Genomic DNA, 12,913 nt, shown 5'->3' on the forward strand with positions numbered 1-12,913 from the left:
GCTGGGAAACTTCGATGCATGTACACCGAGCGCTCACGTGAACTGACGCGTGCACAGATAAAAGCAACAGTTCCAAAGAGCGCTGAACAAAAACCGAATTACACAATTGAAAAGGCAGCAAAAAATATGAAGCGTCTGATACATACAAGCATATTCATAAATGCAGCTACTGCAGAAACAAAGCACACGGTGGAAAAAGTTAATGTCCCGCTAAAGGAAGACAGTGTAAAAAAAAAACCGGTGCATGCAGTGTGTCACGGCTCAGATAAAGAAGAAGACGAGCTGTTTATTGATGCAGTAAGAAATGAATCGATGAATGAAACCTGTCATCTTTACAACGATTGACAAACACGGAATGTAACTTGAACACAACACATCCTACAAATACGAACCTGATTGAAAGAAATAATGATAAGCAAATCCTTGATGACAGCAACACTCAGTAACACTCAAAAACAAATACTGTATATTGACAGTCATGTTACATTATTTTTAAAATGTTCCCTTTTCTTTTCTAGCTTTTTAACACACTACTTCTCGCTGCGACGCGGGTATATATATATGTATATATATATCCCGATCTACATACTCGAATAATGGATACTTTATTCGCCATCAATGATTGTTTTGGTAAAGCCATACTCAGTGTATTCATTAGATGAGCGGTAAAAAAGTAAGAGCGAGGGAGGATGACTTATTGAGGCATGCAGGCTGTAGTGCGTCAACTCTATCTGAATTGCGCGATCACATTTAAAAAAATATATATTTTCAAGTTCTATTTAGTCCATATGTGTCAACCTCAAGGGCCGCGGGCCACATCCGGCCTGGCGTGTAATTATATCCGGCCCGCGAGATCATTTTATATACTGTATTATTGTTATTAATGGAATTAAATAAGAATCTGACACTTCAGCGGACGTTTTTATCCGTGCACAATCACAAAGTGATTTCAAGTGAAGCTGCTTTTATGGGAGACACAAATGCACCAGTGCAATTTGCCCCACTTTCCCTGTTGCCAAGTAATGTTAAACCAAGTCGTCACTACGGTGTTCCCAAATACGCACTTTGCTGATAAACTGAGCGCACTGAGTTTGCACGCTTTGGTGACTTTGAAGAACAAAAAAAGTCCGTCTACATGCGGCTCGAACCTTGTGCATGTTTGGTAGCACATATCTGTGTGAGAAGCTCTTCTCAGTGATAAAGACTAACAAAACAGCACACAGGAGTCGCCTCACTGATGAGCACCTGCAATCCATCCTGAGAATCTCCACAACACAGAACCTCACACCAAACATAAACGAACCTGTTGCCAAAAAAAGATGCCAGGCGTCCAGCTCTAAAATGACATAAGAGCAAAGACAACTAAATGATCTGATTTGTTATTGCTGAAAGGAACACGTTTTATTTATATTTCCAGGTTTTGTTATGCAGCATGTTCATATTTGAATTTGTATAATTTTGACAGGATATATTTTTATGGAGAGCAAAATCTTTTGGGATATTTAAAATCTAAGTTTATTTTTATATAAAATTACATAAGAGTAAAGAAATGTGAATGTTTGTTCTTTTAACGTTTACTTTATTTCTAACTTGTATAATTTAGACAGGATATATTTTTATGGAGAGCAAAATATTATAAGTTATTTAAGGTTTGAGTTGATTTATTCACGAATAATATTCCTGTCTGTTTTACCATTCCTACCAAAGATATTTCTGTCGACTAAATAAAAATTCCTTCTATTTAAAATTTAAATAGAACTTGAACAAATACGATAGTTCATAATATCCACGCAGACTTGCACGTAAGAGCGGAAGTTATCCGTTTTAACAAGCAGCGTATTGCACTGATACGAAATAGCTGTGTGTGTATATATGTAGATATGTATGTATATGTATATATATGTTTATATATATGTGTATGTATGTATATATGTAGATATATATGTATGTATATATGTGTGTGTGTATATATATGTGTATATGTATAGATATGTATATATATATATGTTTATGTGTGTGTGTAATATATATATATATATATATATATTTATATATATATATATATATATATGACAGCAACACTCATCACTCACAACAGTGACAAAACAATTACATTGACAATCATGTTACGTTATTTTCAAAATGTTTCCTTTTCTTTTCATTGCTTCTTTAACACACTACTTCTCCTGGTAAGCTGGTATTTTAGTATATATATATATATATATATATATATATATATATATATATATATATATATATAGAGAGAGAGAGAGAGAGAAAGAGAGAGATATGAAAGTAGAATATTTAAACAAAATGTAATGTTTCCTTCCACAAAAAAAACACAAACACACATGTTTTCATATATGTAAGGAAGAAAAAGTGTGTGGAGGAAAAAAATAACTGAAATGTGTCTTCCCAATAAAACAGTGGACTTACTATTAGTATATGGAGAAGTGGTCAGCTATTTGCCTCTCAGTATAATTAAAGAAAATTCTCTTAAATAAACGGAAATGTGTCTTCCCAGTAAAACAGTGGATTTGCCATTTGTATGTGGAGAGGTGGTCAGCTATTTGCCTCTCAGTATAGTTAAAGAAAATTCATCTTAAAGCTTCAGTGCATATCAAACACCCAACCAGTGTGCATAGCTAACTATTTATAATGATCTGTTTATACAGTTATCTCTCTGAAATGTTGTTTATTCTGTATTACCAAGAAACACTTCTTTGTCTCCCATTTTAGTTGTGATTTTGTGCTCTAGTAGAATTCTCTTAACTGTGGATCACCTATAAAACCAGTTCTTGTTTGTTTTCCTGGGATACTGGATCCCAGTGGTGGACTGTAGCTTGTGCTACTTCTCATTAAAGCAGCATTGATAGTTTTCCAAACATTTCCTCACATTCCCTTACACTGCCTGCTATCCTTGAAGCAAGTAACTTCTATACACTGTTGAATTCGGTAATGCAGAACACAAGAAGCCTAATCAGTAATTCTGATTTGACTGCACTGGTGTTTTCTGAAATGTCTGTTCTGTGCCTGTGTTTGCAGGATTACAATGATGAAATCAGACAAGCACAACTTCAAGAGCTGACATATCTAAATGGAGGGTCTGAGGAATCGGAAGCACCAGCTGTGAGAGGAAAACCAGTTGCAAGAAGCAGAGGAACTACAGGGCTTGCCAGGTAAAGCTGTCATTTTATTGTCTTCCCTTAAATCTGACTGGTATTGCAAAGGATAAATGGTAAATGAATACACCACTAGTAAAAGTTAAGGAAAATTTCCAAACATTATCAAAACTAATATTAAAAATATATGTACATTATTCTTTTTTATTTTTGGACCTTTGCACTTTGCTTATTTTGATTTGTGTGATGTATTTACCCCATGTTTTTGAGATCTATTGCATACCCATCCTGCAAGGATAGGGGTCTCTCTCAGAATTGCCTTTCCCAAGATTTCTTCCATTTTTTTCCCTGCAAGTTTTTTTGGGGAGTTTTTTTCTTGTCTTCCTAGAGAATCTAGCCTGGGAGTCTGTCATAGCCTGTTCAAGCCCATTAAAACATTCCTTATTTGATTTTGGCTATACAAGAAATATGTTGCTGTTGTTTTGCTCTAGAATTAAAGACTATTTTGCCTAAAGTTCCTCCTTAGTAACTGCCGTACTTTTACTGTTAGGGGCCGAGGAGGGGTCCCATCACCCCAAGCAGGTGTGCCCCGTGGAGCTCCAGCCCCCAGAGGCTCCTTACCTGGCCGATTACCAGCAACCCGGACACGTGGTATTCCTGCTCCGAGAGCTCGAGGTGTGCCACCTCCAGTCGGATTCAGACATCCCCCGCCTCCAGCCCATGAGACCTATGGAGAATATGTAAGTGTATGTTGATTCTGAGTCGCTAAAAAAAGAAGGAAAATAAAGCCAACTTTCAAATTTAAAAAGTGTTTGAAGCTTAAGCTTACAATTTAACTATAGAAAGTAATATACAGTATTAATATATGGTAGTAATTACTTTTGGACTGTTTTTATAACTTGTGTAATCTTAAATTTTCACATGCTCTATGTAGGTAATTTTTAAGTTCAATAGATACTGTGCAAATCTAGTACAAAAATATTTGCTTCTCCACAAATTGGAGTAGGACAGTGAAAGTAAAATGTTTGTTTTTTAAATGAATGCCAGTTGCAAACATGTACAGGCAGTAGAAAATACTATAATATGTGAACCATTTGAGTCAATTCTAGCTTGCACATTTCAATATTTTATGTGCCAGCAGAGATGGGAAGATGACATATATGTTCCTGAAAGCCACATTACAGTTTATGCCCAACCTAAGCCAAAAGCAAAAGTAAATTTAAAATACAGAACCCTTCTTAAGACAAGCTGTGCACATTGACCAGCAGGAAGCTTTTTTCATTTGTCAAGAACAACTCATTTATGTTTATTGGTTTTCATTCCTCCACCTTCTTCATTAAAATGACAGAATTATATTACACTGTTTTGTACAGTCAGCATGTATTGTTGTAGAATCAAACCACAATCAAGCCCAGGTTGCACGTTTTGTGCTGTGGTAACTGCTGGAGGTCAACTACGAACCCAAGAAGTCTGGATTACATGGACTCCTCAGAAGCATCTTCTCTAAATTGTTAGCTAAAAGAGAACTCTGTTAACTGTTTTTGCAGAGACAGGCTGTATGCAGTGCAAAACGGAATACTTCCTGATGACTTAAGCTCTGCTTTCTCTCTTATTCAACCCCTGCTGTACTGTACAGCACCGCCAACACCCCACCCATCTACCGTGCAAATCCTGCCGACTGTGCCAAGTGTATTGTCATGGCATCACACAACGATAAATCCCAGGTTTTGCATTTTGCACTTTGGTAACTGCCAGTGATCAGTCACAAACCTGTGATGTTTGGCAGGAGTACCAGCATGTCTCATCAAGCTGCTGCAGCTGATTTAAAATTCACGTCTGGCATTCAATCAGCCAAGGCAAACAAATGTCACTTCACTTTTCAGATCACTACATTGGCTCCCTGTCAAATCTTTGATGCTTGCCTACAGAGTATGGGTCGGGAACTATATATTTGGAGGCACTTGTGAGTTCCTGTGTTCCTTTTTAGTTCTTCTGATGATCAGCATCTGGTGATACCATCTCTGTGTGCAAACAAATCTCAATCCTTATTCTTTTAATGTATAGCTACTAGCTAGTGGAGCAAGCTGCCCACCTCCATTCAAATCTCTGACTCAATAAGCATATGTAAGAAGCATTTGAAGACTCTCTTGTTTGGGAAATTTCTGTCTAACTGTTTTTGAACTGAATTGTAGTTAGCTTGCCTTTTGTTCTAAGCTCTTCATTTGTGGTGAACCTTGCACACTGTAACACCTTGTCTCACACTTGTCTGATGTTTACTCAATTATGCTGACCTCTTTTGCAAGTTGCAATGGATAAAAGTAACTGCTAAGCAAATAAATGTAAATGTCTGTTATGTCTAGTAAATGTTTGTTAGTAGGCCCCTCAGAATTATCTTTCCTAAAGCATTACCTAAAGGTGGATTCCATTAACTGGGACTGCCTGTAAGCAATGCAAAAGTGCTGAGCTCTGTCTGCCTCACTCTGTCCCTGCTTGTGGCTCATCACCACACAGCCATAATCCTATTTTGTCTCTAACCATTCACTATTCTTTCATCGGCACATTGGGAGATTTTAGAATTGAGTGCAATCTAAGCCAATTGAATATTTTATTGGTAATTTTTGCACTTCCGTTGACCTAAAAAAAACAGCCAAGAATGACATATGCTATCATTTTTCAACACAGGTTTTTCACACATTAACTTTATATTTCATCATATTCCAAGTTTGATTCATGACTCAGTATGATTTTTTTTCTTAGTTATCTCATTTTATTTACACAATCTAAGAAATAAAATAGCACATATGCCATTTATGTATTTATTTTTCATTTTCATTTTGTGAGATGCACTAACTGCTAACATATTCCTTTGACTACTGTAAAATCTACAAGTATAACATTTTATCTGTGTTATTATCATTATTCACTTTTCACTGTATCTCTCACTACTAGTTTTATTTTATTTTTGTCCTTATTTATTTATGTATTTATTTATTTGTTTATTTCCATTTGTAATGTTCATTTAAAAATGAGAATTATCCAAACAGCCATGCTGGTTTTATTGAAAGACAATTCTCATAGTGTCTTCTAGAGGAATTCAAAAGAATAATCAAAAACTGACGGAAGCCATTGCACTTTCAAATTAAATTACCCTAACCAAAACATTAGTTGAAGTTAAGTCTAAAGTTTTGCCAAAGTTATTATTAGGTAAAGTTGCTTAGCCACATGTCCGTTGACTTCAGCGCTGTGTCCTGACTGTTATAAAGCTTCTTCCACTTCTCTGTATCCTGTGAAGCTTCCTCCAGGGTTTGTCTTCATGCTCCTCTCTCTTGCTTCCCATATCTTTCTTGGGCTCCCTGCTCTTTTCCTTCCTACTGGAATCCATCTTTCCACTCTTCTTGCTGTCCTTGTGTCGTCCATGTGTCATACATGGCCTACCCATCTTATCATTCTCGATATCAATCTCAGCTCCATCTGACTAGTCTCTTCTCTCAAATCCTTTTTACTAATTGTTCTTGGCTGTCTTATTCCCATAATCCATTTCAAGTATCTTCAATTAAACACATCCGGTCTTCTCTTAATTGCTCGGCCAAATGTCCTACTTTCAGCTCCATACAAGGCCACCCATACTACTAGTGCATTACAGACCCTTAGTTACAGTATGTCCACAGTTTGATATCTCTGCACCATCAAAGTCCTCTTTATAAATTAACAAATGCTGCTTATGACATAGCTAATCTCTTCTCTTCTCGTGTTTGTCTCGATCTACTATTTCTAGCTCTTGACCTTTATTTTCCAATCTGTTCATTTCTTCTTGTTCACCAATCTATACTAGTGTTCATCCCTTTGCTTTGTTTTCATTCACACAGCTTCAGTCCTTGTGGATTTGGTTTCTTGGTCTTGGTGATCTCCCATACGAATTACCCTAGGTCTGTCCTATGATTTTGTTTCTTCCTTCCCCTCTTGTTGGTGCTATGTCTTGCTCATTTCTGTCCATACCAGACATTCGCTCATCTCTGATGTCCATATCAGTATACTCTACTTTGTCATTACTCTTCAAAAGTAATTTCTGCCTGACTCCCAGCAGAAATAATTAACCTTTTTGACCCTTTTCCATGTTTATACCATAAAAGAGCATTATAAAGGAAACAAAGTATTATCATGTATACACACTGAAAGGTAAATCGTACTCACAAAAAAGTTATTTAGATAGATCCTTTATTCTGTTTTTACCTTGCCATTTGATTTGCAAACTCAGCTAAGAGGTTTTTTTTTATTCTTAGCTGCTTGCCATGGCTCCCCTCCAACATGACCGTCTAGATCAACAAATACTTCATGGCTTGTGTTGTCTGCCAAACGTGATAGAGCTATGCTCCTCTCACTCTCTAGTCTTGTGGCTTGGCTTCTTTGGCACAGAAAGCAATGCTGTTTGGCTCATACAGAGCGAGACACTCCAACTTTAAATTCATTGTTAAATATTAATGTAATTTATTGATTGCTGAATTGTTCTTTTAGATTACCGGCAATGCTAAATTGCAGCAAAGAGCTTCCAAGTGCACCTCTCATACAGGGTGCTTGATGCAGACATTTGTTCTTAGAATTTCTTAATATTCCTGCCTGACAATGAGTCTTCAACAATTTTGAAAATGATTGTCTTTTTTTAAAGTAACAAAATAATTATGGTTTGATTCTTACATTTCTATTATGAAAAATTGCCAAGACCTCTGTATTTGTTGGTGTGCTGCTGTTGCAGATAAAATAATCCATCAAGCCACTGCATACACTGTGCTTTGTCATTGACTGAGGGAAGAACAGGACTCAAAAGGAAGGTTGGGGACCCAATGGGTCACCCCATTTGCTTGACAGCTTTAGCTGTCTTATCACAGGATAAGAGCTCTGTAAGGTGGTGCACTCATCTCCTGAATGATGCACAACTTCTCAGGAGCACCTTGCCTTTATAGCTCCTGGGCTCAAAGGGGCATGGTCCTTTGCCCTCAGTGGGTGCCTACTTGGAGCTATGTGTAATAAGAGATATACATGAGTTAGCGATAGCACCCTCTGGTATTCCGGAGTCGTAGCACATGCCTCAGATGAGCCCGGAAGATGACACTTGGACGCACATACATGATAGCTTATAGTACATACAGTACACTCTTGTATATAATAAGGACTCTTTTTCTAATTCTAAGTCAGAGAATATCTAACACTGTATTTATATAAAACATTGTCTTTTAGAAACTATAGGTACCATAATCAGTTGGCCCTTGTGATTAATGGGTATACAATTTGTGAATCCTCCTATTTGTTGGTTTGTTAACAATAATTAAATGGAAATTACTTTACTAGTTTTGAAATCTACTGCATAAAACTGCAGATGACATTCATAAGATAGAAGATGTAAGCAAAACTAAAAAGGAGACACAAAAATAACCGGACTGGGCTTGGGGTTTTCCTGGAAAACCGTCTGGAGGTCAGCCGGATGTGAATCATAGAACTATATCCCCTTCTACACGCGCTCTCAAATCGCTGACCGGCTAGGTATTTCCTGTCAATAGCCCAGTCAATATTTGCACAAAAATCTCTACATGAGTTGGCGCGATAATGTCGGGTGAAAAAATTTTTCCGTAAAGCAGTTTTTGACTGACAATAACATTCCTGTCCTCGATCATCCTCCCTATTCACCCAGTTTAGCTCCCTGTGATTTTCATTTGCTCCAGAAAATCAAAGTGAGCTGAAGGGAACACATTTTTCTTCAATGGATGAAGTGAAGACAAAAATGGCAAGCCTGTTGAAGAGCCTCAAGCAAGAAGTCTTCCAGCACTGTTTCCATTAATAGAAGATACATACAGTGCATCCGGAAAGTATTCACAGCGCATCACTTTTTCCACATTTTGTTATGTTACAGCCTTATTCCAAAATGGATTAAATTCATTTTTTTCCTCAGAATTCTACACACAACACCCCATAATGACAACGTGAAAAAAGTTTACTAGAGGTTTTTGCAAATTTATTAAAAATAAAAAAACTGAGAAATCACATGTACATAAATATTCACAGCCTTTGCTCAATACTTTGTCAATGCACTTTTGGCAGCAATTACAGCCTCAAGTCTTTTTGAATATGATGCCACAAGCTTGGCAGACCTATCCTTGGCCAGTTTCGCCCATTCCTCTTTGCAGCACCTCTCAAGCTCCATCAGGCTGGATGGGAAGCGTCGGTGCACAGCCATTTTAAGATCTCTCCAGAGATGTTCAATCAGATTCAAGTCTGGGCTCTGGCTGGGCCACTCAAGGACATTCACAGAGTTGTCCTGAAGCCACTCCTTTGATATCTTGGCTGTGTGCTTAGGGTCGTTGTCCTGCTAAAAGATGAACCGTCACCCCAGTCTGAGGTCAAGAGCGCTCTGGAGCAGGTTTTCATCCAGGATGTCTCTGTACATTGCTGCAGTCATCTTTCCCTTTATCCTGACTAGTCTCCCAGTTCTTGCCACTGAAAAACATCCTCACAGCATGATGCTGCCACCACCATGCTTCACTGTAGGGATGGTATTGGCCTGGTGAAGAGTGGTGCCTGGTTTCCTCCAAACATGATGCCTGGCATTCACAGCAAAGAGTTCAATCTTTGCCTCAGCAGACTAGAGAATTTTGTTTCAGATGCCTTTTGGCAAACTCCAGGCGGGCTGCCATGTGCCAATTACTAAGGAGTGGCTTCCGTCTGGCCACTCTACCATACAGGCCTGATTGGTGGATTGCTGCAGAGATGGTTGTCCTTCTGGAAGGTTCTCCTCTCTCCACAGAGGACCTCTGGAGCTCTGACAGTGTGACCATCGGGTTCTTGGTCACCTCCCTGACTAAGGCCCTTCTCCCCGATCGCTCAGTTTAGATGGCCGGCCAGCTCTAGGAAGAGTCCTGGTGGTTTCGAACTTCTTCCACTTACGGATGATGGAGGCCACTGTGCTCATTGTGACCTTCAAAGCAGCAGAATATTTTCTATAACCTTCCCCAGATTTGTGCCACGAGACAATCCTGTCTCGGAGGTCTACAGACAATTCCTTTGACTTCATGCTTGGTTTGTGCTCTGACATGAACTGTCAACTGTGGGACCTTCTGTAGACAGAGGTGTTCCTTTCCAAATCATGCCCAATCAACTGAGTTTACCACAGGTGGACTCCAATTAAGCTGCAGAAACATCTCAAGGATGATCAGGGGAAACAGGATGCACCTGAGCTCAATTTTGAGCTTCATGGCAAAGGCTGTGAATACTTATGTACATGTGCTTTCTCAGTTTTTATTTTTGATAAATTTGCAAAAATCTCAAGTAAACTTTTTTCATGTTGTCATTATGGGGTGTTGTGTGTCGAATTCTAGGGAAAAAAATGAATTTAATCCATTTTGGAATAAGGCTGTAACATAACAAAATGTGGAAAAAGTGATGCGCTGTGAATACTTTCCGGATGCACTGTATAGTGCGGTGTAGAGATCAGGAGGTAGAGTATATAGAAGGTGACAATGTTTAGAATCCTGTAAGTCATCAATAAATATTTATTTTTTACCAATCAGGTTATTTTTGTGTCTCACCTCGTATTAAGTCATAAACACATAAAATATGTGGAATATTAATCATTTTTATTGTTTACTATCATACATAAACACACATTTAGTTTTAATAAGTTCGATTTTGTAAATGTAAATTTCACAAAAAAACTACAGAACTTTGTCTCAGCAGCCAGAGTCATACATGTCAATTGCTTGTGTAGTAGTTGTTCTGTTTCACATTTCTCTCGGCTTTTTGCATCTTATTTAGAGCAATAAACTTAGAATATAATTATGGGTCTAAAACATAGTGCTAGTGCTTCTAGCAGTTCTGAAAATGATCTAAAGAGACAGAAGAAATTTATGACCCTAAAAGAAAAGGTTGAATAACTGGATATGTTTTGTTCAGTGAAGTCAACTGCTGGGGTTGCTCTGTAGTGAGGTATATAAAGAAAAAGAGCAGGAAATCCATAAAGCCATTGTAGTAGCCTTTCCATTAGGGAAAGTGGACCTTAATGTTTCTTTAATTTATAGGTAGGCCCAGGTATACAGTATAAACTTGAGTTTTATAATTTACTGTTTCCTAAATACAGTACTGTGTAATACTGTAAACCTCCTGTATGGGCATTGGCTCTTCCTCTCTGTGTGTTAGCCTACATTTTAGAACATATTCTCAGATTTTTAGTTTGTTATTATAGGTTATTGAGTATAGATAGGAAGGCAAAATATGATATTGTGTCCACTTCAAAGTAAATCTACATCACAAGAAAATGAAGAGGTCTGAATACTTTCTGAATTTACAAATCAAACAGTATGATATTGAAATGTACAAAGATAATCAATGTTGTGATTTAAACAGGATTGTAGCCCTGGCTTAAGTTTATTTTCTGTTTTATTTAATGGTTTTGTTCTTTTCAAATAATATTTGATTCCTTTATTATGACTTTTTGTCATTTAGTCAGTCAGTCATTATCCAACCCGGTATATCCTAACACAGGGTCACAGGGGTCTGCTGAAGCCAATCCCAGCCAACACAGGGCACAAGGCAGGAACAAATCCACGGGCAGGATGCCAACCCACCACAGTGTGACTTTTTGAATTATTTAAATTGTGTTTTTCTTTGATTATGTTTTGTTTAATTACTGTATTATGTTCTTTCTGTTTTGTGGGTGGAACAGCTAGAGGCCACCCTGACTTCATGGCTGATGGTCCGCACTCAGCCTTATATATTGTGAGGTTACTGAGCAGATCCTTCAGTAGCTCATTGATGTTCTAAGAGTACATTTTGTTAACACTGGGTTTTCTGTTTTCAGAACTTTGCTTCTGTTTTTGAGGATTATGCTTGTATTGCACTTGGGATTTGTTTGCTCTGTAAAACCCTTTAGGCAACTCCTTTTTGCCTCTCTCCATTTTCTGCTTCTTTCTTGTCTTTAAAATATCCTTATTTATAAAGAGTCTGCTTTGGCCTTGCCCTTCTAAGCCATATTTATTTTTTTATGTTTTTTTTCTCCATTTTTAAAACAGTTTTAAAATGTTAAGGTATTTTTGAACTTTAAAAACTTTTACTCTATTTTTGGGGTATAGACAAGTCAAAACCCACCAAAGGAGTTTGGAGTCATGTTGCCTCTACTGAGGCTTATATTTGGGCAAGCTAGAGAAGTTCGTAGTCTGATTTATTGGTCGTTTATGAAGCCCTACACCCTTTCTCTTTTTGGAGTGCATTCAAATCATAATAAAATAAACCCCTCACAGAACACAAGGAATTGAAGAACATTAAAAGGAGCAGTACTTTAATAATAAACAATAAATAAAAATAACAATATTAATATTAACGCATAAAAAATAGTTCAAGACAACAACAAAAAGGAGGGTAAACCTTAGTTGTAACACTATGATTCGAGGTTGCATCTTTAATCTTCGATGTGTGTTGTATGTGTTATGAATTAGTTTCTATTCAGTCTTTTCTGGACCAGTTTCAGAGATCTGACACTTAATTGGTTTCCTTGTTTAATAGTGTTTTATTTACTATTTTGATGTGGCTTGGCTGTATGTGACAGTCCGGATCAGCCCCACGCTACCAGGAGCCTCTTGAACCCATCACCGCCAATAACGTACACAAGGTATGAGTCAGGCAAATAAGGACACACATAGCAAGGGCTAAAACAGATCAGTCCCCAGTGCTTCCTTTTAAAATCAATGTCTCTCTGGCTTTTCTGATTAGGATGTTTCAGTCCAGACAGACATCAACCAACAGGCGCAGAC

At 37.6% G+C, this 12,913-nt stretch overlaps 1 protein-coding gene across 2 annotated transcripts in view; it reads left to right on the forward strand.

Moving 5' to 3' along the window:
* khdrbs3 (KH domain containing, RNA binding, signal transduction associated 3) overlaps positions 1–12,913 on the forward strand; it is a 526,056-nt gene that overhangs the window by 342,110 nt on the left and 171,033 nt on the right. For both annotated transcript variants that reach the window (XR_005630743.1, XM_039737376.1), the window contains exons 5-6: positions 3,046–3,179; positions 3,673–3,862. Coding sequence is in view for 1 of the 2 variants with exons in the window: in XM_039737376.1 (XP_039593310.1) it covers positions 3,046–3,179; positions 3,673–3,862 (324 nt within the window). In the remaining variant the exon portion in view is untranslated. The remainder of the gene's footprint in view (positions 1–3,045; positions 3,180–3,672; positions 3,863–12,913) is intronic.

This window comes from Polypterus senegalus, chromosome 15, assembly GCF_016835505.1.
Source record: "Polypterus senegalus isolate Bchr_013 chromosome 15, ASM1683550v1, whole genome shotgun sequence".
Lineage (NCBI taxonomy): Eukaryota > Metazoa > Chordata > Cladistia > Polypteriformes > Polypteridae > Polypterus > Polypterus senegalus.